The 26,753-nt window shown below is 49.4% G+C and overlaps 2 protein-coding genes across 4 annotated transcripts in view; one reads left to right on the top strand and one right to left on the bottom strand.

Moving 5' to 3' along the window:
* SYN1 (synapsin I) overlaps positions 1-2,054 on the top strand; it is a 48,227-nt gene extending 46,173 nt beyond the window's left edge. Inside the window, exon 13 of one of the 2 annotated variants that reach the window (XM_028113471.2) lies at positions 957-2,054. In XM_028113471.2, coding sequence (XP_027969272.1) covers positions 957-1,092 — 136 coding nt within the window. In that variant the 3' untranslated portion in view covers positions 1,093-2,054. The remainder of the gene's footprint in view (positions 1-956) is intronic. The other variant, XM_028113472.2, reaches the window with a different exon arrangement.
* ARAF (A-Raf proto-oncogene, serine/threonine kinase) lies at positions 2,050-12,819 on the bottom strand. Of its 2 annotated transcripts, none has more exons than XM_028113478.2 (16): positions 12,615-12,819; positions 11,110-11,264; positions 10,846-10,949; positions 9,973-10,075; positions 9,726-9,880; positions 9,520-9,618; positions 7,490-7,631; positions 7,359-7,386; positions 7,130-7,275; positions 6,834-7,036; positions 4,896-5,072; positions 4,741-4,787; positions 4,155-4,273; positions 3,785-3,916; positions 2,812-2,946; positions 2,050-2,631 (listed from the first exon to the last, which is right to left on the bottom strand). In XM_028113478.2, the coding sequence occupies exons 2-16, from the start codon at positions 11,203-11,205 to the stop codon at positions 2,497-2,499; spliced, it is 1,821 nt and encodes a 606-aa protein (XP_027969279.1). In that variant the 5' UTR covers positions 11,206-11,264; positions 12,615-12,819; the 3' UTR covers positions 2,050-2,496. The 2 variants fall into 2 exon arrangements, with proteins under 2 accessions (XP_027969279.1, XP_027969277.1); XM_028113476.2 differs by having other exon boundaries at positions 11,110-11,304.
* Between the last annotated feature and the right edge of the window lie 13,934 nt (positions 12,820-26,753).

Raw genomic sequence — 26,753 nt, forward strand, 5'->3', positions numbered from 1 at the left:
GCTCACAAAACAGGCTCCCGAACCAGGAGAGTGGCCCCAGCTCCCAGGCTCCTCGGACCCAGGTCCCACACAGGAGCCCCAAGAGCTCCGTGTCCTGTCCGGGCAGAACCCTCCTCCAAGCTCTCTACCCCTCCACACCACAGATTCGTGCCAGAATCCCAGAGAAACCCCTTTCTAGTTCCGGGTCCTCCAAACAGGCCCCTGGGAAAGCCCCCCCCCCAGCCTCTCTGGGCCCAACCCTGGCGCCTTGCTGACCCTCCCCGTGTACCCCCCTGCCCAGCAGACCTTCCTCCTCGCCCGTCTGGGGCCTTCCCAGCAAAACGCACCCTTCTCCTGCCCAAACTGACTCCTCCCAGCCGAACCCCCAAACTCCTCCCGGCCCAGTTCACTGCCGTCCTGTCGCTTCCTGCTCTTCCCAGCTGCCCTCACGCTCTCCCTACAGCCTAAGCTCCTCTCTGGGCCATCCCAGTCGCCCCCCGAATCATCACGCCACCCTCTCTACCTCTTCTGGTGCACTCCAGACCTCCCCCCACTACTCCCCCTTAGACCTATCCCCCCCCCCCCCCCCGCCAGCCAGTCCTGGGTGCAAACTGGATGCCGCTCCCTCCAGGACACCTCACCCAGACTGGAAAGTGCCCTGCCCATCTTCCCCTGCACTTCCAACTCCTCCCAGTCCAGCCTAGAATGTGAAGAGAAGGTTCAGCCCGGGCCTCTTCCCACTAAGCCCAGACTTCACCTTAGATCCAAGTCCTCCCAGCCTGGCCCAGGGCTCCCCCAGCTCCACCCGAGACTCCGGCAGGGTCCAGGCCTGTGAGGGTGGGTGGGAGGGTCACAGGCAACAGCCCCAGGACTAGAGGGGCAGGGCTGGGCCGGGCCTGGGGTAACATTGTGTTTCTCTCCCCTTCCTCCCTTCCTCCCCTCCCTTCCTCCCATGCCTCCACCTTGTCTCTCTCTAGCAAATCCCAGTCTCTGACCAATGCCTTCAACCTTCCAGAGCCAGCCCCGCCCAGGCCCAGCCTTAGCCAGGACGAGGTGAAAGCTGAGACCATCCGCAGCCTGAGGAAGTCCTTCGCCAGCCTCTTCTCCGACTGACACCCCACCCTGAGAACCCTTAATTCCTCCTGGGCAACCCCCCTCTGGGCCCTGAATCCATTTCTCACTTTTGGAGTCTCCAAATCTCTTGAGAAGCCCTCTCCTGGTCCGCCAAGATCCCTCTTCTCACTCCGCGGAATGCCCAAGTCCCTGGGGAACCCCTCACTCCTGCTTCTAACACCAGTTCTCACTTTTGGAATCCCCAAGTCCTTTTAAAAAACCACTCCCGGCCACCTCAAGACTTACTTTTCAGTTGTAGAACCTCCAAACTCCCAAAGACCTCTACTCCCGGCCGCCCCGGAGTGCACTTTCCTTCCCAGAAGCTCCCAAACACCAGGCAACCCGTTCTGGCCCTGACACCGCTAAGGCCCCTCCTGGAGCCCCGAAATTCTTGGAAAACCGTTCTCCTGGTCCCAGATCTCTCAAGTGCACCGTGTTCCCCATCAGAATTTCCGAAATCCTTAAGAAACCCCTGCCTTGGAGCCCCTTTCTACGGATCTCCCATCTCTGGAGAGCCACCTCGTCAGATGCCCCGCAGGGATTTCTCCTACCCGCCCCCAGCCCCATTCAACACATTGGGAGGCCCTCCCACTGCTAGGACCCTTCTGTTCCCCAGGGACCCATACTCCCACTTTCCTGCCTCTGACAGCTATCTTTAAATATGCAAACTCCACCCATCCTCCCAGAATCCTTTGCACATGGAGGGCCAGTGGTCCTCCGCTTCCCCACCTTTGCTGTGATGTCTGTGTCTGTGACTGACGTGGCCTCCTCTTGTGCCGTGCTTGGCATACGTGGTCTTCGTTCCTCGTGCCGCCTGTGGTGATGCGTGCAGTGGCGCTGTTTGTGTGGTCCGCACTTCGCCCCCAACCACTCCTTGCCTGGACTCACCCCCACCCTTCAGCGGCTCTGAACCCCACGAGAAGAGTCGGGAAGCAAAATAAACAAGCAAAGGCCCAGCAGAATTCTGTGCTTCTTGGTGGACGGGGGGGGGGGGGTCCTTGAATGGTGGGGAAGACACAGAGGGGGCCCCCCCAAATCCAAAGGGGGTGCTGGGAACCCCAAAATCCAGTGGAAGGCACATCAGGCACAAATTCCAGAGAGGTTCTGAGTGGGATCCCTGCCACAAATCCCAGCCATTGGAGATGGAGGAGCTCCCGAATTTAGAAGTATCCCCAAAGCCAAGAGGAAACCAAATCATGGAGGCAGCAGGGGTCTCGGTCTTTGGGGGGGGCCCCCAATTCCAGAGGAACTGGAAAAGCACATGGGGACCCACTCATCTCCTAGGACGGGGATGGGGGATCCTGAGGCAGTGATCGGGGCGGAAACAGAACATTGATTGGTTGGTGGGCAGGGCTCCTTGGCGTGGCAGGCTGAGATTGGCTCCCTGGTGGCTGGGGGCAGGGCCTAAGGCACAAGGCGGGCTGCGCTGAGCAGGCAGGCAGGCAGCTCATCGGCCTGGGTGCGATGCAAGGAGGGTTCAGAGGCACTCCGCTCAATCTTGGGGAGTGACCGCTGCAGCAGCTCAATGGTGGCCAGGATCTGCGGGGCAGGGGCAGGTTAGGGGGGTGTCCGGAGCCACATGGGCACCCCGACACCCACAAAGCCCAGCCTACCGGGGAAGCGCACACACGCACACACGCCGCAATTCCCACCGACACCTCGGGTCCTCCTCCTCAGCACCGACCTCCGCGGTGTACCCAGCCCTCCTGCGAGGCCCACCTGGGGGAAGAGGGGACGCTCCTCCCGCTGGAACTTGAGGCAGTCAGACAGCAGGCGCCGCATGGCCTTGGGGCAGTTGCTGGAGATTTTGCTGAGGTCCGGGGACAGATAGCCACGGCCCACCATAAAGATAATCTGGAGGGACAGGAATGGGGTGATTTGGGGGCCTGGGCTGGGAGGCTGAGGGAATTCTGGGTCTCAAGGGGCTTTGGAGGCTCCTTTTGGGGGCAACTAGGGTACCCTGGGTATTGGCGTCTGGAGGACTGTGGGAATCTTGTGGATCCAAGGACTCTGGGTCTCTGAGGACAGGGATTCTCTGCAGAACAGAGGGACTGAAGCTTGGGAGAAATCCAGAATTACAGGTATCCCTGGCCTCACAGGTTTCTACAGGCCTAGAAAGTACTGACTCAGGGGAAATACGAAGTTCTGGGTCTGGAGGAGCTAAAGGAGTCTAAAACCCAGGGGCTTGTATTTCTGTAGGGGTCTGGTGCCTAGAGAACTATGGGTCCATGTGGCCTGTAGGATGGTGAGAGCTCAGGGCTCGGAGCCTAGAGGATCCCGGGTTTCTGACGGCCTGGAGGCCTTCGGCCTGGAGAACTCGGAGAGCCTGGGGCCCAGAGTATCATGGGTTCCAGGGCCCCCCAAAGCCTGCCAGATACCCAAGGGCTGAATGACTGTGGGTATCTGTGAGTATTCCAGAAGCACAGACGGCTTCTGTCACTCGGAGAAATGGGATTCTGGGCTTTGGGACTCGGGGGATTTTGAGTACCCAGGCCAGAGGACTGTAGATATATAGGGAAGGGAAGATCCTAGGTAGGGAAGACCAGAGGATGCTGAGAGCTCTCAACCCAGAAGATTCTGGGTTTCTGGGGGAAGTGTGGCATGCTTGGTCTTTACAAAGGAGGAAATCTGGGGTCTGGAGGCTGAAGGGAATCCTCTGCCTGGAAGATTATGGGTAAAGGGTGGGGCCCACCTGGTCACGGCTGCCAATGTGGCTGTAAGGCAGCGAGCCGGTCATGAGCTCATAGAGCACGACCCCATAGGCGTAGACATCCGACTGGAAGCTGTAGGGGTTCGGGTCCTGCATACGGATCACCTCAGCTGCCTTCAATAGGGAAGACCAGGCAGGGGGGACCATGGAGGTCAGCAAATGGCCGCCCATTGTCCCAGATCCCACTAGCCACACTGGGTACAACTCAGAGCACCCACGTGAGGTAAAGCATGAGCAGTCTAGACACCCCCATCTGGCACAAGCATCCCCACCCCCACTCAGCTCCCCACATCCCGCCCCAGCCACCCATGCCCCTACCTGGATGGCCCCAGTCCAGCCTGGCCCAACTCACCATCCATAGCACGGAGCCTGAGGGCTGCTCCAAGGGCTGGGCCCCACTCCATCGTGTCTTCACCGTGGCCAGGCCAAAGTCACCGATCTTCACTGTGAGCCCCTCATGTAGGAAGATGTCCACCAGGGTCAAGGGCCACTACAGGAGCTCCCAAGAGCCACATCTCCCATCCTGACTGGGCGGTTCCCATTGATGCCCTCACCACCAGTCGTGCCTCTGACCCTGACCAGAACCCCCCAGTATCACACAAACTAGCTACGATCTTGACTTGGGTGGGGAACTCCAATTAAGGCCCCCTATGCTTGCCCCCGCCCCCGCCGTGGCTCCTAACCAGGAAGCCGCTTGAGTGGCACCCAGACCTGCCATGTCCTCCACAGCTCCCATAGCTTGGACCCTGACCGAAGTCCCCAACGACAGCACCCGAATCAGCCACAACCTTGAGTCCCGACCAAGAGACCCCCCCCATTAGAGCCCCTATTAAGCCACGTGACACGTGTCCCTCCCCATGCATCTCCAGAAGGCCCCCCAACAAGAGCCACCCCCACTAAGCCCCCCGCCAAGCCCGCAGACAGGGACAGGCAGATACTGTTAGACTTGAGATCTCGGTGGATGATGTTCTTGGCATGGAGGTAGCTGTAGGGGTGGAAGTAGAAGGCAAATTGGCCGGGGCGGGGGGTTATCTCATCTCCTCACCCCAAGCCTCCCGGCCCCCTCCCTTCATCCCCCGGCCCAGAGGCTCACTCCATGCCCTGGGCAGTCTGCCGGGCCACGTCAATGAGCTGGACCATGTCGAAGCGCGTGTCGGCCACATGCAGGTGGTGGTAGAGGCTGGAGCCCTCGCACCATTGCGTGATGATGGCGAAGCCCGGCCGCGTCATGAAGCCCATGAACAGCAAGATGTTGACGTGCCGTGTCTTCCTGTAGGCAGGGAGGGTGGTACGAGGGTGGGGAGGAAAGAGAGCAACTGTAACTCCCTTTCGGAGCATCAGGCATGGTGCCGCTCACTGCTGCCTTCTGTCGTCGTTTCCACCGTGTCTGTCAGGAGGCTCAGGGCCAGGCCACGGCCAGACGCACTGCATTTGTGAGGTATGTCAGATGCACTAGGAGTCCGTCCCCGGGGGGCTTGTGTCCCCAGCTGCCCCAGCCGAGTCTCCCAACAAAAGCGGGAGGAAGAGACCACTGCCCCCTGCCTACCCCTCTACCGACCAGTGGCTCTCCATCATTGACATCTGCCAACCTCTGACCCTGACCATGACCTGGGCCTGTGACCGTTTTACAGACAAGAATGTAGGAATGCCAACCTTCTTCCTTGATAACAGCAGCCTAATACTGATACACGCCGGTAAAAATACCAGTGACGCGTGACTATATCCTCCTAATCACCACGAGAGGCTCAGAGGTAAAGAGCTTGGAGTTCGGACTCAGATTAGATCCTGTGTTCCAATCCAGGCTTCCCTGGGGCCTCACTGTGCAACCTCAGGGATGACACTTAACCTCTCATTTTCCTCAACTGCAAAACTGTGACCATTATATTAGCTACCTTATAGGGATGTTGGCAAGAAGAGTTACCAAGTGATCGGCAAGGCACCCGGAACAGCACCTACCACAGGTAAGCACCCTGAACACGTCACTATCCTCGTTACTGCTGCTGGGTACCTGAGTCCACCTCACAGAAACTCCATCACGGATGAACAGACCCCCCCCCCTCTGGTTTAGAAGAAAACCTCCCCTCCTTATAGAAGGAGTAACTGCAGGTGGAACGGTAACACAAATGCAAACAACACTGACAACGCTCTGCAATTCCGCTCACGCCAGAGTGGGTAACAGAAGAGGAGCGTTCTTCACAGTGGTGCAATCATGGTTAAAACATTAACATGATGCAAACTAACAGCATGCTCAAGTAATTTCACAGAGAGGAACAGAGAATAAAAGTTTTCTTACTGCGGTGTCCATAACGAGGATAAATGTTACAATAGCACAAGAAATTATGATAACATCAACCCCGTAACGTAACTGCACCCATTTTTTTGTCAGAGGACAAGTGCACGTCAGCAACCCCAGGAGGGGTAGTAACGAGAGTGGCAGAAAAGGAACACCAGCGTTTCTCAGTGCAAATTAACTAATGTGGTATTAATGACGTATTAAGTAGAGCAACTACAACCATTAACTGAACAAGGACTAAAGTAAGTTAAATAATACTGTTCTTGAAATCACGGCATTACTGTGATCAATAACAGGAATCCACCCCGATGAACCTAATACCAACGATGTAATACAAGCGGAAGGAAGGAGGGACATGAGGCTTCCCGGCACCGTGCTTAACAGCACGCTACTAACGTGAGGGCACGCGAGGACGCCGGAGCCCTACGGCCATACCCACCCCGTGCCCGGCAAATGAGGAGACCCACGTCTTGGAGGCGGAGACATGAATTAACAGCAGTATCAACCCAAACCCAAACAGTAATATCATCAGACGGCCTCGAAACAGAGCCATTTCCCAGAGGGGAAAGGGACATCCCTGATTGAGAAACAGCTTACGCGGATGCTTATAACACAACACAAACACAGCCGATGTGCGGGAAGGGCCCCGAGCGCGGCCTTTCCCGGGGCGGGGGGGGGGCGGCGGGAGGCGCCAAAGCCGCCCCGCCCCCGCCCACACACACACTCGTGCCATCTCACCTGAGCACCTGCATCTCGTTCTTGAAGGCCTGGGCCTGCTCAGCTGTGGGTTGGGCCACCTTGAGCACCTTCACGGCCACATCGCCATGCCACCGCCCGCGAAACACGGTGCCAAACGAGCCTGTCCCGATCCTCTTCAGCAGCTGCACCTCACTGGGCGGCACCTCCCAGTAATAGCCCGAGTCCCGGTACCCCAGATTCTTCTGTGGGCCACATGGGCGGCATCTCAGGGGCCTGCCCACTTCCCTCATCACTCAGCCTGTGGCGTCCCCACCCAAGGCTCCCCCGGAGCTTACCACTTTCTTCTTGTCATCGGCCACGGACTTCCGCTCCCGCTGTTCTGACGGGGACTTGGAATGGGGAGACTTCCTCCCCGAGGACACGCTGGCCGGGCTGGGGCTCCCCCGGGGGGCTCCATCGCCACCACCTCTACTACCGGCAGCTGCACGCATGGAGGGGATGTGAGTAGGGGCCCAGGGGGTGGGGTGAGGGGGCGTGGGAGTGGGGCGGGGGGGGCAGGCTCACCATCGGTGCTGAAACTCGGGGCGGCGAGCTGCAAGAAGAGGGACGGGAGTCAGAGGGGGCACACGGGGGCCAGGAGGAATGGCGCGCCCCCCTGCCCGGTGCCCTCCGGCAATGAGCCCCTCCACACCAACCTGGACAAGGCTGGAGTCCATGGGGGCTGTGGTGCTGACCATGTGGACGTTGGGAGTGGACGTGGAGCGGATGCGCTGGAGAGGGGCGTTGGCAGTGGCGGGGAAGGGAAAGTGCTCAGGCTCGCGGTGCTGGGTGCAGGAGCTATAGCAGGGGACAGGCTGTGAAATGACTGGCGAACGAACGAGAACAAGGAAAGCCGCCCCCCACCCCGGTAAACGTATGTGTAGCTCCGAGTCACCGTCTACCGTGACTAGCGCTCTTCATTTCCTCAAGAAACAACTTACCGAGCGCCTGCCCTGTGGCAGAGACCATCCTAGGTAGTGGAAATAAAACTGAGGGCAAAACGAAAACGAGTTCCTGCCCTCGTGGGGCTAGTGTTCTAGTGAGGAGAGAGTGCCAAAAAACCCCAAAGAATATTTAACACGTCCGCTGGTGACAGGTGCAATAAAGAAAAAGATAAAGCAACACGAGGAGACAGAAAGTGTCACGGATTCTGTCTGGAAAGGCTTCCCTGAGGGGACATCTGAGTAAAGACCTAAAGGAGGAATAGCAAGCCACAGAAGATAGTGGGGGGGAGGGGGGGAAGAGTAATAAATATTATCTTCTGTGTGTACTACTCAAATATATTATTATATGATATACAACATATTATCTGTATTAAGATGCCGATGCTTCTGAATATGCCCATTACAGTAACGTTACACAGTTGACCCTCGAACGATGCAGGGATTAGGGGCACCACTGACCCCCTGCCCAGCTGAACGTCCACGTGTAACTTCGGACTCCCCAAAAACTTAGCTACTAAGAGCCTACTGCTGACCAGAAGCCTTACTGATAACATAAGCAGTCGATTAACACATATTTTGTATGTTCAATGTATCATATACTGTATTCTTACAATAGGGTAAGCTAGAGAAAAGAAAATGTTTCTAAGAAAATCGTTAAGAGAAAATACACTTATAGTACTGCATGTAAAAAAATCCACGTGTGACTGGACCCACGCAGTTCAAGCCCATGGTGTTCAAAGGTCAACTGTATGTTATACACAGATGTACATGTTAATACATAAAGATATATGTTATATATATTTTAATGTCACAAATGTATTTTTAAATGTTCCTTTCACTATCCTGAAATGAAATGCATAGAAATTAATCCACATATACCCATAACTAAAAATGACATAATGCCCTAACTTTACTATTTTATGTTGCATAAACATGTGTTTTATATTATATAAAAATAGTGTACATAGAACACATGATATATTAATATAACGTACCACATACATTTTACAAGAAGTAGACAGAAAAAATGCATATTTTATAAACTTATGCTACCTTAGAGCAATAATATACTTTAATATGGAACTACTACAGTATTGGGACGCCTGGGTGGCTCAGTTGGTTAAGCGTCTGCCTTCAGCTCAGGTCATGATCTCAGGGTCCTGGGATCGAGTCCTACATCAGCCTCTTCGCTCAGCGGGGGAGCCTACTTCTTCCTCTGTCCCTCCCCCTGCTCATGCTCTCTCTCTCTGACAAATCAATACAATCTTAAAAAAAAAAGAAGCGTTTTAAAAAAAAGAAATACTACAGTATTACAATACTTGACGTTAAAGAGAAATAAAAGGGAATTTATGATAGAATAATATGTATTTCAAAATGGAAAGGTTTCAGCATGGTTACAACTGCAAGAATTAACACAACAAATACTTATACATATGTACTTGTAATTAATAAGGACTTCTTATTTTGTACCAGATCTCGTTCTAGGCACTGGACATGCCTTAACACATTTAAATTCTCACCAGAACCCTATACGGTAAAAAGTACTATTATCCCCTCTTCGTAGATGAGAAAACTAAGGCCCAGAGAGATTAGGTGATTTGCCCAAGGTCCCACAGCTCCACACCTATAGGTCCGTAATAAATGTGTGCAAATAAACAAACGAATGAAGTATGGCTTGTGGTCTACAAAGGCCTCCAGATCTTTTTCTCCCGACAATAGGCCTCCAGCTAAGGCATCCCTACCTGGGACCCTGAGGGGTTAACGGCTCGTTCAGGGGGCGGTGTGAGGGAGCTTCGTGCTGTCTGGAGCCTCCGGACAAATCCTGGACACTGTGGTAGAACCTTGAGGGCATTAAGGGGATAGAGCAAGAGGAGAAGGGTCAGCTGTCTGTAAGAACCTTGTGGCTTCTGTCGTCCCCATTCCCCCACCCAGCCCAGGCCAGGCTCACTGTCGGCAGTTGGTGCTCATGTCAACACAGACTGTGGGGACTTTGGAGGAACAATGCTGGTGGAACTTGTAGCCACAGGTTTGGCAGCGGAAGCCGTGGAACAGAAACTTAAGGCAGAAGTCACAGAACGCCAGGCTGAAGAACGTCTTCCGTACCTGCTGCCACAGAGCAGGGAAGGTTGAGGCCTGGTCTAGGACCCTCCCGCCCCATGCCCACAGTCTGCCCCAACTTTCCACCCCACACTCACAAAATTGTGCATGGTCAGTGGGACGTCTTCAAGGACCTCTACGATGAGCTCCTCTCCATCCAGCGGGGCAATGGCCGTGTCCCAGGCGGTGACTGTCTTTCGCCTGTAGGGGGCATGGAAGGGAGTGAGTGAGAGGGTGGACAGGGCTCGTGGGAGGCAGGGAACCCCCAAAAGTCCCTCCACGCCCGTCATCCATGGAGCAACATCTAACGTGTTTAATTTTCATCATGGCAACTCTAGGAACTAATTACTATCCTCGCCCCCATTTTACAGATGAGGAAACTGAGGCTCAGAGGGATAAAGTGACTGGCCCAAGGCCACAAAGGACTGTGAGTGGCTGGCCAGCGTGAAGAGTCCATGCTCTTAACCACAAGGTGAGGAGCAAATGAGACAGTGAATAAACCACGAAATCTCCGAAGCACTCAGCAAGCCCCTGAGAAAGCGGCTAACGCGGCCGAGACGACAAATAAAAAGCCATGTGTGCGTCGAACAAAACAATTAAGGAAGCCCAGGACAGAGTAAATGGAAGGCCTGCGTGGCCCAGCCCGGCAGACCAAGAATGAGGAGGCAGAGGATGCAGAGAGCTGGCAAACAGATGAAATCGTGAAAGAACACCACAGATGAACTCCGGCACGAGGCGCGGGAGCAGGGCGGGGACCTGAGGGCCAAGGAGAGACAAGCTGCTGGCCTCAAAGGCCAATGAATGAATGAAGTTCTGAAACAAAAGCTGCACACACTCATGGAGCCACTGAGCTTAAGGGAAGACTAATGGAAACCGCACAACAGAGGGAAGGAATCGGATGCCTCCGAGGAGGGGACAGGAGGCTGGGTGCCCAGTGGAGGGAGTCGAAGCAGGGAGGGGGACACACTTACCCCTCGATGAGCCGGTAGACCACACAGCAATCCTGATTGAGACCCCGTACCTTGAGGGCCTTGTCTAGAGAGTCGTAGACACTCATGCCATCCCGGACAGTCACCTGCGTGCAGACCGGCGGGTCAGTGCCCAACACGGGCCCCAGCCGACTTTCCCGGGCCTCTGTAGAAGCCTCCCCCGCGCCTCCCCGAGTCACCGTTCTGATCCAAGACTTACAACTGGGTCCATCCCCACCCCCCGCCAGCTGTGCCCGTCAGACTCACCACCGTGCGTTGCTTGTTGGGCAGGTATACTTTGACAGTGCCCACTGCCCGGGATGGCTCGGCCCCGTTGGCAGGGGGGCCCCGTGGCGGCTCCATGGAGCCTAGGACTTTGTCAAGACGGGCTGAGGCGGGGCTGAGCAGGTGCCATGGGGCTCCTAGAACACAGGAGGAATTCAGAGGTCCAGTAATGATAGTCTGGAAGCAAAGTGGCAGGGGCAAAAAAAAAAAAAAAAAAAATTCAATCTCCAGGCTCCACATCACCCCCACCCCCATTGCCCAATCTACACACAATGGCCAAGGGATCTTGTAAACACCTCGAACTCATCCAGTGTCTCCTCTGTTCATCCTCCCCTGTTGTCTGTCTCACTCTTGAGGGCCAAAGTCTAGGATTCATAGGGTGGGGGCAGAGGAGAGGGTAGTAACCACACAAGGAGAGGCAGCACACACTGCCCTGGAGGGCACAGGAGTACCAAGTCTCTGTGCTGGGGGGGGGGGGGGTAACAAGGAAGTCAAACCACAGTGCAATTAGGCGTGTCAGGTACATAAAGGACAAGAACAGGCTGTCCTGGCTTTTTAAAGGAGAAAGGGTGGTTACCAGATACTGTGGTGAGGGAGGAGTCACAGACAGGATGACGGGAAAGAAATGGAAGATCAGATACTGCCCTTAGTTGGGGGGAGATGGGAATTGCACCCAACAGTGTTTTTAAGGGCCTTGCAGGAATCCCTAAGCCCTGGGCTGTAACGATGGCAGCCTCTCAAACACTGTGTTCGGTGGCTAACGGCAGTCACCAGACTGTGACGCGGACTTCATAGGGGCTCAGGAGAAACTGTGCCGAAGGGAATATAATGGGGAGAAGAGTGGATAATGGAGATCACCGGGCATTGTCATGGGGGAATGGAGGTGCATTACCAAGCACCGTCGAGGTGAGATGAACAGGTTTAAAGCGGGGGGTGAAGGGGTCCAAAATCCCCCCTAACTAACGAAGGGGTCACGGACGTATTACTGGTGACAATGGAAGGAGGCTGGGGAGGAATAAAGAGTAATGGGGGAATCCTCAAACATTCTCCTGGTAGGTCGTGACTAGTGAACATTCTCCTGGTGGGTCGTGACTAGTGAACCACAGCTCCACGCACTCCCCATGACCGGCAAGGCAGGTTCATCAAGAGACCTCAAGGAGGTTTAGAGGGAGTCCGGACACCACACCACAGCCCAGGCCCCATTCAACCCGGCCCCGCCTACCGAGGGCCTTCTAGCTCTGCGCAGGCGCACTGCCACACGCGACGGGCGAAACCATCCCCCGCAGCCTTGCACCCCTATTCCTGTCTACCCACCCCACCCCCGCTGTCGACGATGGTCTCGCCCCGGGTCAAACCACTCCTCCGGTTCCGGGCGGGGGGCGCCGGGACCCAGGCGAAGCCATCCTGGGGCTAAGCTTTCCATCCCGGCTCCCTGCCCGTGCCCGGCGGTCGCTCCAGAAACCTAACCCCGCCCGGCCCGCCCTCACCTGTCACGCCGCTACGGCCACCGCCGCCTCCATCTTGGGCCTGTCTTCTTGTTTCCTCGCAGAGTCCGCCTCCACCGCCCCTCGGACTTTCGCCATTGGCTCCGCTGGATTCAGCCCTCCATCCTTATTGGGTTAGGGTCACGCCTGTCAAGGCAAGGCCGGCGGAATGTGGGTCGTGTTCCGGATTAGGAGGGGCTGCCCGAAACGGCAGGGTCTGAGGCAAATTCGCACGTCCTGACTCGCGCAGGCGCAGTCGGGTGGGGACCTGCGTGCGGTGGACTTTAACCCCAATCGTGCCGTGGTGGAATAAAGCAGGGATTTTTTTCAGTCACTTGGGACTGACTTTAGGGGTTCCCGAGTCTGGGCGGGAAATCCGTAAGTGCCCCTTTTTGGGCCAGTGACCCGAAGCCCTAGGTACCCATTTGGGCTTTTCCTGTGTCTCGGTTTTACCGCATTTGAGATGAGTTGCAATCAGACCGCAGAACTGCAACGTTTGCCAGTTCCAAGAAACTTGTAGTCATAGCTTTTGATAACAGCGGGTCTCTGGTTGGGCCAGGGCTGGGGTGTGTGGCCCTAGGAGGAGCAGCCTGCTGTTCTGGGCAGTTTACTATTTAGGAATGGAGTTGGTACGGATTTTGAGAGATTAGTCATAGATGACCACGTTGAAGAGGCGAGGGAGGTGTGGACCTGGAATGGGGCACAGAGCAGGGTAATGTGTGAAGGCGTTGTAGGGTAAAAACAAATTTTTCAAAAGTTGAATTTTCCCTGGTGTCAAAAGTGAACGAGGCTTTCCATCCTCTCTTCTCTTAGAGCATTTCCTTTAGAAAACTTGTAAAATCTTTTCCCCGTCCCTTCCAGATGCATGTAAATCTTGTAAAAAGCTAAATAGGCCTCCTGCCAGTTTCATTACCCAGGAATGTTGTTCTTAAGGGCCTTGGAGCCATCTCTGAAATGTAAACATCAACGAATCTAGCATCCTTATCTCCTCGTCTCCGTAGGAATTTGACCTAGGCTCTTGGCCCCAAGTTGTTATCTGCTTGTCAAAGAGATAGGTGTTTTATTTCTCCTTTGGGTAAGGGCAGATGGCTACCCCGATCTCCAGGTGAATTGGAGATGAACTATGTATAGCAAACGGTGCTGTCAAGTTCTCTTGCTCGAGGACAAATTGTCCTTCTTGAGAACGTGTATCTAACGGGTTATAGCTGCCTGGCTGCATAAAAGATGAGGTTTCTTTCTGTCTTTGAGAGCTCTTTAGGGCATTGCTTGAGTTGCACATTGCAGTCTGGTTTAATGTTTATTCGAAAATAAAACTATTTCATTCTTTTCTACCTTTGTGGAGAGGATTCACAGGCTGGCACGAGATTTTATTATTTATTTCCCCGACAGTGTGAATTGCCTGTGGTGTTTGAACTGGCTACATTCTCCTGTTTGGAGCCTCAGCATCCTTATGTGGTGAAATGGGAAAGAATAGAGAAAAGTCCCTAGGTGCGGAGACGTCAACATGCTTCCACGTGTATTCAAGGTTTCTCTGCCTATAAAGAGAGACGAAAGTTTCGCTTACTAGGCTGTCATATAACCTCCATTTCCCATCGCCCCCATTCTATTTGGATTTTCACCATTCATTGGCAAAAATTAAAAAGACTGACAATAAATACCACATATCGTTGAGAATGTGGAGCAACTGGGACTTTCATGCATTGTCATTAAAGTGGTGAACCACTTTGGAAACAGGTCGGAAGCTTCCTATATAGGTAAACACGTGCAATCCAGCAATCTGACTCCCAAGGTATTCAAAGAAATAAGAACATATGTCCAGTGATGTGCTGGTAAATGTTTAACAACCAGCTCTCCAGGAAAAAAAAAAAACCTCTAATTTGTAGCATTTCCCAATTATGGTGTAAACACTCCCACCATGACTTATTTCAAGCTACTAATATGATATCACTGAACCACAGTTGAGATTTGCAAAATCGACTCTAGTGAGCCATCCACAGCATGCGATTGCAGTATGTTCACACAAAAACTTGCACTCAAATGTTCATATTAGCTTTATTCATGATACCAAAAAACTGGAAGCAGCCCAGGTGTCCACTAACAGAAGAATTGGCAAGAAGCACAAGAATGGGATCATGGAATACGACTCAGCAATGAAAGGAAACAAACTACTTCATATGTCTCTGAATCTCATAGACATAGGGTTGAGTGAAAGAATCCAGACTCAAAGGAGAAATACTGTATTATTCCCTTTGTGTGAAATTCTAAGTCAGGCAAAACTAATCTATAATGAGGGATTTCAGACTAGTTGTTGTCTTACGGGAAAATAACTGGGAAGGGCATGAAGGAACTTTTGGAGGTGACTGGACTGTTCAGTATGCATCTGTCAAAACTCACTGAACTCTGTACGGAAACCGGGGACATTTTATTGTATGTAAACATACCTCATAAATAACGCATGGCAAAAAAAAAAAAATGGCTTCAAACAGAATTCCAAACATCTTGATTTCTTACAAATTCTTATGGGTTAGAGAATTTTTTTTTTAAATTCTCTTTTCTGAAATTGAATCCCATTTCTCAGGGCAAGAGCCCTGGCAGCCACCTCAGCACCACAGGGGGTCAGGAACAACTGTTGGAGCTCGGTGAAGGGCTCAAAAATACTCCAACTAAGAATAATTTCCAGGGTCGGGGGAATACATTTTAAATTTCAATTCATTGAAATATTATTCAGCTATGTCTTTTTTAATGTGTTTAAAAATGTTAATTTCTAGGCAGTATTTAAAGACAGACTTCTGGCTGTGTTGCAGGACCTTTGCAAAAATCCCTCCATAAACTCACTGCGCAGGCGCTGCGGGAAGGTAAGCGGGGGGAAGGGATGGATGGTGGAAAGAGGGCAATCTTTTCTCTCCCAAGGACTCATAGACTCACTTCAAACCCATCCCAACTGGCATGACTTCAGCCAAGTATCCCACAGGTACCTGACAAGCCATGAAGGCCTTTAAAGTGATTTGGGTTTTTATATAACATCACCATCATCATACATTTAAAACCATCAGAAGCACCATGTATTAAAACCAAAATTAAAACTGGAACTAGCTGATAATGATTTTTTCCAAATTATCCACCTAGAAATTTTAAACGATTTTAAAGTGGTTGTTGGTTTTTATTACTGTTGATTTAAAAGTCTTGGTGCGCCTGGGTGGCTCAGTCAGTTAAACATCTGCCTTCAGCTCAGGTCCCGATCCTAGGGTCCTGGGATTGTGCCCGGGGTTGGGCTACCTGCTCAGTCAAGGAGCCTGCTTCTCCCTCTGCCTGCCACTCCCCGTGCTTGTGCTGTCAAATAAATAGGTAAAATCTTAAAAAATAAAAAAAATAATAAAAGTCTTAGAAACGTGTCTACAAACATATTAAACCACAGGGCGCCTGGGTGGCTCAGTCTCTAAGCGTCTGCCTTTGGCTCAGGTCATGATCCCAGGGTCCTGGGATCTAATCCCACATGGGGCTCTCTGCTCAGCAGGGAGTCTGCTTCTCCCTCTCACTTTCCCTCTGTGCTCTCCCCCCCCAAATAAATAAGTAAAATCTTTAGAAAAAATAATATATAAAATCTGAATTGTTCACCGACTGCTGTTGTAATGCTACCCATTTCGCAGCTGAGCAAACTGAGGTTCCGGCTGCCCTAATTGGAAGGAAAGAAAGGAGAGCTCAGTCCAGGAATTCAAGTTTGATAAAAACTGTTCAACAAGGGTGCAGGCCAGGGACACCTCCTTAAGGAATCTTGGATCCACCCCAGCAGTCCTGACTGCCTGAGGCCCGCCTCTAGAACCTGCCACGCCCATTTCCCAACGCCAACGCCCTTGCCCCCCGCTGCCGCCGCCGGGAGAATGCCACCTCTGAGACCCGATCGCAGTGCCTCCCTCTCAGCTACCCATTTCGGAAGAGATGGCTGCCTATATACACATTTCACTGAGGAGGGAGACTTGGCTGGGGGCCCCTCAGGCCTAACTCAGGACCCTCACCTACGGGCTCCGCTAGGCCCCTGGCGGTCTGCAGGGAGCCACTCCGCGCCCCAGGCCCTCGACAGGCGTCGAGATCAGCCACTGGCAATCGAGAGGAGGGTGGGCTTTGGGATGCCGCGGGCATTGATAGGTTCTACCTCAACCCCGGGCGTTTAAGAATGAAAAGAGAGGGGACGTCCGGACGCTGAGGAGCCACGGACAAACCAATAGCTACGCACAGGAGGTGGGCTTTGGGCCATCCCAGCCAATGGGAGGTGATGCAAACCCGACACTTGCTGCAAACCAGCAACTTAACGTTACGTTTAAGTTAATGGCAATGCCCCTGTAATCGATCCATCTAAAGCACAGTGTGGAAGTTTCCACTTCTGAATATTCTTTGAAGAGGTTTTTTTTTTAAGATTTTATTTATTTATTTGAGAGAGAGAGAGAGCACATGAAAGGGGGGAAGGTCAGAGGGAGCAGCAGACTCCCCGCCACGCAGGGAGCCAGATGCGGGACTCGATCCTGAGACTCCAGGATCATGACCTGAGCCGAAGGCAGCCGCCTAACCAACTGAGCCAGCCAGGCGCCCAGAGATTTTTTTTTTTAATATACAACGCAGGGGTAAGAAGTGTGGGGAATTTACATGTGAACCAAAACATTACTTTTAACATAAATTTTCCTCATTAAAAAAAAAAATCTTTCTAAGAAAATGCATTGAGCAGGAATTTGAGTTTGCTATCCCTATGATCCAAATTGATGAAAAACACACCATTAAACCAACACAGGATTCTTTTGTTTAAAAAAATTTTTTTTAAGTTCATTATATGCTACATATGGCATTCCATGCTTTCATAAATAAATGTGCGGGTTTGTATATTTTCAATCTCCAAATCCAAGGATCAGAGGAGTAAAAAAGAAAAAAAGTCAGTTATTTCTCGATAAAGGGGGGAAAATAATTAAACCAAATAACAGTCCTGTAATTGTTATTAAAAATTTACTCTGATGAGGGAATCCTTTGGTCAGTGTGCTTATCTCTTAGAAATAAAACAAGAGTCAAGTATGAGAATATTTAATAGTCTAGCAAAAGGATCAATATAAACCTACAAACTAAGCAATGGAACCACCTTTGAGGTGCCATGGACAGTAACATACACCTCTGGTCCTCCTTGTTAGCTCCCTAGGTAGGAACCACAATTTAATATGGTCAGCAGTTATTTTTAAATTTTTTTTTAAAGATTTTATTTATTTATTCATGAGAGACAGAGAGAGAGAGAGAGAGAGAAGCAGAGGGAGAAGCAGGCTCCCCACCGAGCAGGGAGCCCGATGCGGGACTCGATCTCAGGACTCTGGGATCATGACCTGAGCCGAAGGCAGACGCTTAACCATCTGAGCCACCCAGGCGCCCAGTTATTTTTAAATTTTTTAATTAATTAACTGAACAAACAAACAAAAAGTAATTTCCCCAAAGGAAGTGATTCAGAAGTGTCTACTTTGGATTTCATCAGAAATGCATCTGGTAAAAATTTTCTCAAGATTAACACGTTTATTTCAAGCACATATACAATGACCTACAGGCCCATCGTAGGTGAAAAAAAGTTTAATATCTGTTGGTTTACATCACACATATTTAACAAATTTCTAGTCAACACCTAAAACCGTTGTAAATGAGATTTCACACCAATGTATTCAAGTAAGTTTTCATTATTTCATTCATTAAATGACCCACATGTGGTCTTCACTATATCATTCTTGATATGATACGCATATTATATTTAGTTCTTTGTATATATAATAGAATTCCTCATAGCGTTTATGCCACCTACGTAAATGTTATGTATGGTCATGTGGTCTGAGAAAATCAATTCTAGAATTACCTAGAATGCCTTAGGATTTGACCACTTGTCTTGTTAGAGTGTGCGAGTATCCCCACGTCCTGCTGTGTAACTGTGTGACCTTGGACAAGTTGTTTCCTCTCTCCACATGTCTCAGCCTTATCTTTAATATTTTTTAAGAACTTCTGTCATAGGTTGAAAGACTCTGTGAACTAATCTATATCAAACTTTACACAGTGCCCTCTGCACCGTGACTAAGCAGTAATTATTAGCTACTTCCATTATCACTATCATCACCATCAGTATTATTAAAGTATTAAAGCAGAGGTGCCTGGGAGGCTCAGTCATTAAGCGTCTGCCTTCGGCTCGGGTCATGATCCCAGGGCCCTGGGATCGAGCCCCGCATCAGGCTCCTTGCTCAGCGGGAAGCCTGCTTCTCCCTCTCCCACTCCCGCTGCTTGTGTTCCCTCTCTCGCTGTGTCTCTCTCTGTCAAATAAGTAAAATCTTAAAAAAAAAAAAAGGATTAAAGCAAAGATCTATGTCCCCTGGCAGAACTTGTGTGACCCAAGTTCAAGGACATGACAGGATTACAGAAGATTAAATATCCCAAAGAATCCAATATGAAGGCTAGTTTCATTTCAGAAGGCTCAGCCCCAGCACTGACGATGTTTAAGCCATTCTGGGGGCCTGCAGGTAACCAGCTCAGCCTGTGCTAGGGCCTTGAGAATGTCTGCTCCATTTCTTCTTTCCTTTTCCTTTTCGAAGATACCCTTTAGGAGATTGATAAAGTTCCCTTTTATCCTAATTTTCTGGGAGTTTTTATCAAAATGAGTGTTAGATTTTGTGAAATGCTTTTCCACCATATGGTTTTTTCTTTTAGTTTGTTATTGTGGTTATTGTAGTGCATTCCACTCATTGATTTTCTTTTCTTTTTAAAGATTTTATTTATTTATTTGACAGAGAGAGCACAAGCAGGGGGAGCGGCAGGCAGAGGGAGAGGGAGAAGCAGGCTCCCTGCTGAGCAGGGAGCTGGACATGGGGCTTGATCTGGGATCATGACCTGAGCCACCCAGGCGCCCCCATTCATTGATTTTCAAATGCTAAGCCAATTCTACATTTCTGGGATAAACCCCACTTGGTCGTAATGTATTACCATTTTAATATATTATAGAATTTGATTTGCCAAAGTTTTGTTTAGAATTTTTGCATCTATATTACTGAGGGATATTGCTCTGTAGTTTTTTCTTTTTTCTTTTCTGGTAATGTTTTTGTCTGATTTTGGTATGAGGGTAATGCTGGCCTCGTAGGGTGAGTTGGGAGGTCTTGCCACCTCTCCAATTATGGGGAAGACTTTGTGTAGAATTATTATTTCCTCTTTAATATTTGGTAGATTCACCAGTGAAGCCACCGGCGCCTGGAATTTTCCTTGCAGGAACATTTTCAAGATTTTTTAAAGATTTATTTATTTATTTTAGAGAGTGAGAGCAAGTGAGGGGAGGTCCGGGGACAGATAGCCATGGCCCACCATAAAGATAATCTGGAGGAACCGAAATGGGGTGATCTGGGGGCCTGGGCTGGGAGGCTGAGGGAATTCTGGGTCTCAAGGGGCTTTGGAGACTCCTTTTGGGGGCAACTAGGGTACCCTGGGTATTGGGGTCTGGAGGGCTGTAGGGATCTTGTGGATCCAAGGATTTTGGGTCTCTGAGGACTTGGAACAGGGTCTCTGAGGACAGGGATTCTCTGCTTGCAGAACAGAAGGATTTAAGCTTGGGAGAAGTCAAGAAGTATAGGTATCCTTGGCCTCACAGGTTTCTAGGGGGCTTATAAGCTTAGAAAGTACTGAGTCAGGGGAAACATGAAGTTCTGGGTATGGAGTTTGACTGGGGGGCTCGATCCCATGACCCATGAGATCATGACCTGAGCTGGACGCTTAACCAGCTGTCCCACGTTGAGTATTTTTTTAAAGATTTATTTATTTATTTATTTTAGAGAAAGAGAGAGAGCACGAGCAGGGGGAGGGGCAGACGGTCAGGGAGAGAGAATCCACAAGCAGACTCCCCACTGAGCACGGAGCCTGGTGCGGGGCTTGATCCCAGGACCCTGAGATCATGACCTGAGCCGAAACCAAGAGTTGGCCGCTTAACCGACTGACCCACCCAGGCGCCCCATGAATATTTTTTTTTTAAAGATTTTATTTATTTATTTGACAGAGAGATAGTGAGAGCAGGAACACAAGCAGGGAGAGTGGGAGAGGGAGAAGCAGGCTTCCCGCTGAGCCGGGAGCCCGATGTGGGACTCCATCCCAGGACCCTGGGATCATGACCTGAGCCGAAGGCAGACGCTTAACCGACTGAGCCACCCAGGCGCCCCATGGATTGAGTATTTTTATGATGATTCTGTTTTATCTCCTTTGTGGACTTAGGAACTTATTATTTTTGTGGTTGCTTTAGGCTTTATAATAAACATATTTAACTTATCATAGTCTACCTCTGAGTGACAATATACCGCTTCATATATAGTATAAGAACCTTACAATGGTATACTTCTATCGCTCCCCTCTTGAGATTTATGCTCTTGCTGTCATGCGTTATATTTTTACATATGTTAAAAACCCCGGGGCACCTGGGTGGCTCAGATAGTTAAGCGTCTGCCTCCGGCTCAGGTCATGATCTCCAGGTCCTGGGATCGGGCCCCGCATCGGGCTCCCGGCTCAGCGGGGCATCTGCTTCTCCCTCTCCCTCAGCCTCTCCCCCTGCTCATGCTCTCTCTCTCCCTCTCTCTGTATCTCTCTGTCTCAAATGAATAAATAAAATCTTTAAGAAAAAACCCCATAACACGTTATTAATGATTATTTTTAAACAGGCAATTATCTTTTAAAGAGATTTAAGTAGGGGCGCCTGGGTGGCTCAGTCAGTTAAGCATCTGCCTTTAGGCTCAGGTCATGATCCTGGGGTCCTGGGATCGAGCCCCGCACCCCACATTGGGCTCCCTGCTCAGTGGGGAGCCTGCTTCTCCCTCTCCCCCCGCCGTCAAATAAATAAATAAAATCTTAAAAAAAATAAAATAAAGAGATTTAAGTAACATTTTAAAGAGATTTAACTATATGAAATCTTGTTTATTTACCTATATAGTCATTACTTCTAGTCCTCTTCATTCCTTTGTGTAAGTCCTGATTTCTGTCTGGTATCATTTGCTTTCTGTGTGAAGGACATCCTTTAACATTTCTTGTACTGAAGGTCTGCTGGTGATGCATTCTTTCAGCTTTTGTATACCTGAAAGCAACGTTATTTCTCCTACTTTTTTAGAGATTTTATTTATTTGTTTATTTATTTGAGAGAGAGAGAGAGAGCACAAGCAGGCGGGGTGGCAGAGAGAGAGGCAGACTCCCCCTGAACAGGGAGTCCAGCTCAGCCACCCAGAAACCCCTCTCCTACATTTTTAAAAATATTTTTTAAAGATTTTATTCATTTGTCAGAGAGAGAGAGAGAGAGAGAGAGAGAGAGAGAGCATGCACACACAAGCAGGGAGAGCAGCAAAGAGAGAAGCAGGCTCCCCGCTGAGCCGGGAGCCCGATGCGGGGCTCGATCCCAGGACCCCGGGATCATGACCTGAGCCGAAGGCAGCCGCTTAACCGACTGAGCCACCCAGGTGCCTGTCACCCCTCTCCTACTTTTTAAAACTAAGGTTTTTTTAAGGTTTTCATTTTGAGATAACGGTAGATTCATAGGCAGCTATAAGAAATAATACAGAGAGATCTGTGTTCCCTTTTCCAAATTTTCCCCAATGGTAACATCTTGTGAAACTATAGTATACTATCACAACCAGGAGATCTCCTCAACTCAGGGAGTCCACTGGGCTCCATCTCATTCCCCGGCCCTTTGTGGGGTCTGGAAACTCTCAAGGCAGTAAGCTGGGGCAATCACAGGGCTGACCTTGTTTATCTTCTGTTTCTCAGGGATCACTGCCCTTCATTGCGTGATGTCCAGTATCTTAAAGACCATTGTTTTATTTATATTGTCTGGGATTTTTTGGTTCTTTCAGATAGGAGGTTGTATTTATTCCCTGTTACTTCATCTTGGTTGGAAACAGAAGTGTTTACTCCTTTTCTTAATGACTCCACACGATCTCCAAAACCAAGACCTTGGGTGCTTTTTCCAAAATAATGATCTAACTGGCCAAAGTTTCTTTAAAAGCTGCTGTTTCCCTGAAACTGCCCCCCCCATACACACACACACACACTGGCAGAAGTTTCTCTACCCAGAACATTCTTCCTTTTGAGAAGACCTGTCTGTCATCCCTGGGTTTAATTCTGAGTTCACAGTTAAATGCTTGTTATAGAGATAGTCTAGGAGTACCTGTCTGGTTCAGTCAGTGGAAGCTACAACTCTTGATCTCAGGGTTGTAAATCTGAGCCTCACGTTGAGTGTAGAGATATCTTAAATATAAAATCTTTAAAAAAGAGAAAGAAATTGTCTAGGTGTATAATATGCTTCCACATAATATTTCTGTCCAGCTATTTTGAAATACAAATACCTTTAGGCATAGAATGAATATTCTCTGAACCTTCTTTTTTAAAAAATTTTTAAATTTTTACTTAAAGATTTTATTTATTTATTTGTCAGAGAGAGAGAGAGAGAGAGAGAGAGGGAAAGCACAACTAGGGGGAGCGGGAGCCCGAAGCGGGACTCGATCCCAGGACCCTAGGAACATGACCTAAGCTGAAGGCAGATGCTTAACGACTGAGCCACCCAGGCGTCCCTCTCTGAACCTTCTGAAAAAATTTTCCCATGTTGTAGAATTCCATCATAAGCCTTAATATTTAAAGAGATTTACCAATATATTTATGGAGAACAGGCTCATCTACTACATTCAACTTCTTTATGGAAGAGAATGTGGGCATCCTCACTGTGTGTTATGGACTGAATGTTGTGTCCCCTCAAAATTCCTATGCTGAAACCCTAACCTCCAGTGTGGCTGTATTTGGATATGGGGCCTCTAAGGAAGTAATTAGGGTTAAGTGAGGTCGTAAGAGTGGGGCCCTGATCTGATGGATTAGTGTTCTTCTAGGAAGAAAGAAACACCAGAGAGCACTCATGTATTCTCTTCCCCTCCCCCGACCACCCTTCTCCCTCTGCCTCCCTCCCTTCCTGCCCCCTTCTCTCCCCTTCACAAAGAAGAGGTCCTCTGAGCCCACAATGACATGGTTGCTATCTACAAGCCAAAAGAAGAGGTGTCAGAATGAAACCTACCTTGCCAACACTTTGACCTTGGACTTCCAGCCTTCAGAACTGTGAGACATAAATTTCTGTTGTTTAAGCACCCCCCTCCACAGCCTGTGGTATTTTGTTATGGTGGGCTCCAGAAGACTGATACATCATATTTCTCATCCAAGGATGGCGATCTGGGAACATTTCTTTCCCCTAGATTACACATTTCCGTTTCAGACTCACATTCCCGATATCTACATGAGCAAAGACAGTATTATGAAAAGGCATGGAGGGAAACTATTCAAAAATGCCTTTTTATCAGTGATTCTTTTGGGAAATCACGAACAAAGTAACATGTTCTTGGTACTCACAAATGCACGCTTACTTGAAAATCTTTACAATTTTATCGATGATGCCTATTTTTCTAGTCTAAATCTCATTGTATCTCATGGGTGCCCTTTTCCAATACAGAAGGAACAGAGATGTATTGTGGCCTTAATGTAGTGAGGTGTCCCAACTGGGGACCTGCCCTGGCAAAGATAAGTGAGAAAATCAGACCCCTCTTCTTCCCTCCCTAGTCCCAAGGATGAGGAAGCTGAACTTGCCAGGGACAGAATGAGGGGATCTAGACCTGCCTTTTCCAGCAGGGCCTAGCCTAGGTCTCTAAACGTGTGTTCACTCCTTTATTCCTAGTATTGCTCCTCACATAATGTAATTTGTATTGTAATATTAGAAGAATTTTAACTGATGCTAAAGACAAATGGTGCCAAAACTATGGAGAACGCCTCAGAAGGACGAGTTTCTCTCAAAACTTTCTCTTTAAAAGTTTGAGTTTCCCAATCGTGCACTGTTGGTGGGGATGCAAACTGGCACAGCCACTGTGGAAAACAGTACGGAGGTTCCTCAGAAAGTTAAAAATAGAGCTACCCTACGATCCAGCAATCACTCTACTGGGTATTTACCCAAAGAATACAAAAACACGGGACACCTGGGTGGCTCAGTCATTAAGCGTCTGCCTTCGGCTCAGGTCATGATCCCAGGGTCCTGGGATCGAGTCCCACATCGGGCTCCCTGCTCAGTGAGGAGCCTGCTTCTCTCTCTCCCACTCCCCCTGCTTGTGTTCCCTCTCTCTCTCTCTGAAAAATGAATAAATAAAAATCTTAAAAAAAAAAGAATACAAAAACACTAGTTCAAAGGGATCCATGCACCCCGGTGTTTATAGCAGCATTTTTTACATTAGCCAAGATATGGAAGCAGCCCAAGCATCTATCGACTGATGAATGGATAAAGATGTGGTATATATATATATATAATGGAATATTACTCAGCCATAAAAGAGAATGAAATCTTGCCATTTGTAACAACATGGATGGAGCTAAAGAGTCTAATGCTAAGTGAAATAAGAATGATTTCACTCATATGTGGAATTTAAGAAACAAAACAAATGAGCAAAGGGAAAAAGAGAGAGAGACAAATCGAGAAACAGACTCTTAACTACAGAGAACAAACAGATGGTTACCAGAGGGGAGGTGGGTGGTGGGGATTGGGAAATAGGTGATGGGGATTAAGGAGGGCACTTGTGGTGAGCACTGGGTGATGTATGGAAGTGTTGACTCACTATATTGTACACTTGAAACTAAGACAACACTGTATGTTAACGACACTGGAATTAAAATAAAAACTTATAAAAAATGTAAAAGGTTTCTAAAAAGTACCATTTGAAAAATTCAGAAAGGGGGCACCTGGATGGCTCAGTTGGTTAAGCGTCTGCCTTCGGCTCAGGTCATGATCCCAGGGTCCTGGGATCAAGCCCCGCGTCGGGCTCCCTGCTCAGTGGGGAGTCTGCTTCTCCCTCCCCCTCTGCCCCTCCTCCCCCCCCGCTTGTGCTTTTCTCTCTCTCTCTCTGTCTCAAATAAATAAAATCTTAAGAAAAAGCTTTTAAGGCTCTTAAAACCAACAATTGCTAAACCTGGCAACCTCTATGATACCAAATGTTTTCTGCCGTGCAGGCCCTCTAGTGGCACTATTGAAAGAATTCAACAGAGGCACTAAAAATTTATATTTTCATAAATATATATTTAAATTGCACGAAATCTGTCTTTTATATTGTGTTTATATTGTACTAAAAATACTATTTCAAGAAGACACAAATCTTTTATTTTTTTTAAAGATTTTATTTATTTATTTGAGAGAGAGAGAATGAGAGACAGCATGAGGGGGAGGAGAGTCAGAGGGAGAAGCAGACTCCCTGCTGAGCTGGGAGCCTGATGCGGGACTCGATCCCGGGACTCCAGGATCATGACCTGAGCCGAAGGCAGTCGCTTAACGAACTGAGCCACCCAGGCGCCCTCTTTTTTTAAAAGATTTTATTTATTTATTGACGGAGAGAGACACAGCGAGAGAGGGAACACAAGCAAGGGGAGTGGGAGAGGGAGAAGCAGGCTTCCCACTGAGCAGGGAGCCCGACGTGGGGCTCAATCCTAGGACCTTGGGATCATGACCTGAGCCGAAGGCTGACGCTTAACGACTGAGCCACCCAGGCGCCCCACAAATCTTTTATTCTGATATTAAATGTTTCTATTCAGAGTCCTTTTAAATTTTATGTCATACAAAAGAATAAAACAAAAGAGGCTAAGACGTTGAAAACCATTTTTATCCTCAATATGAGGGTTTTATCTTTTTTTAAAAAGATTTTATTTATGTATTAGAGAGAGAGGGGGACAGAGAGAGAGAGAGAGAGAGAGAGAGAGAGAGAGAGCGTGCACAAGCAGGGGGAATAGCAGAGGGAGAAGAAGCAGACTGCCTGCCGGGCAGGGAGCCCAACCTGGGGCTTGATCCTAATACCCTGGGATCATGACCTGAGCTGAAGGCGGACGTTTAACCGACTGAGCCACCCAGGTGCCTTGAGAGTTTTTTCTTAAAGATTTTGTCAGTAATCTCTACACTCAACGTGGGGCTCGAACTCACGACCCTGAGATCAAGAGTCCCACACTCCACCAACTGAGCCAGCCAGGCGCCCCTCAATATGAGGTTTTAATTCATATAAAAACCCTTACTTTTCTAGAGCACCGATGTTCTTCACAATTAGCAGGCAAATTTTCATGTTT

This window comes from Eumetopias jubatus, unplaced genomic scaffold, assembly GCF_037043125.1.
Source record: "Eumetopias jubatus isolate StellerSeaLion01/CBP00866 unplaced genomic scaffold, mEumJub1_p1.0 scaffold_11, whole genome shotgun sequence".
NCBI lineage: Eukaryota > Metazoa > Chordata > Mammalia > Carnivora > Otariidae > Eumetopias > Eumetopias jubatus.

Excerpts from the sequence above, each read along its gene's own strand:
- ARAF (XM_028113478.2), bottom strand. The coding sequence starts at position 11,205 with ATGGAGCCGCCACGGGGCCCCCCTGCCAACGGGGCCGAGCCATCCCGG. Across the intron at positions 10,950-11,109 it reads CCAACAAGCAACGCACGGTG|GTGACTGTCCGGGATGGCAT; the intron begins GTGAGTCTGACG and ends GTCTGCACGCAG. Across the intron at positions 9,881-9,972 it reads CACTGACCATGCACAATTTT|GTACGGAAGACGTTCTTCAG; the intron begins GTGAGTGTGGGG and ends CTGTGGCAGCAG.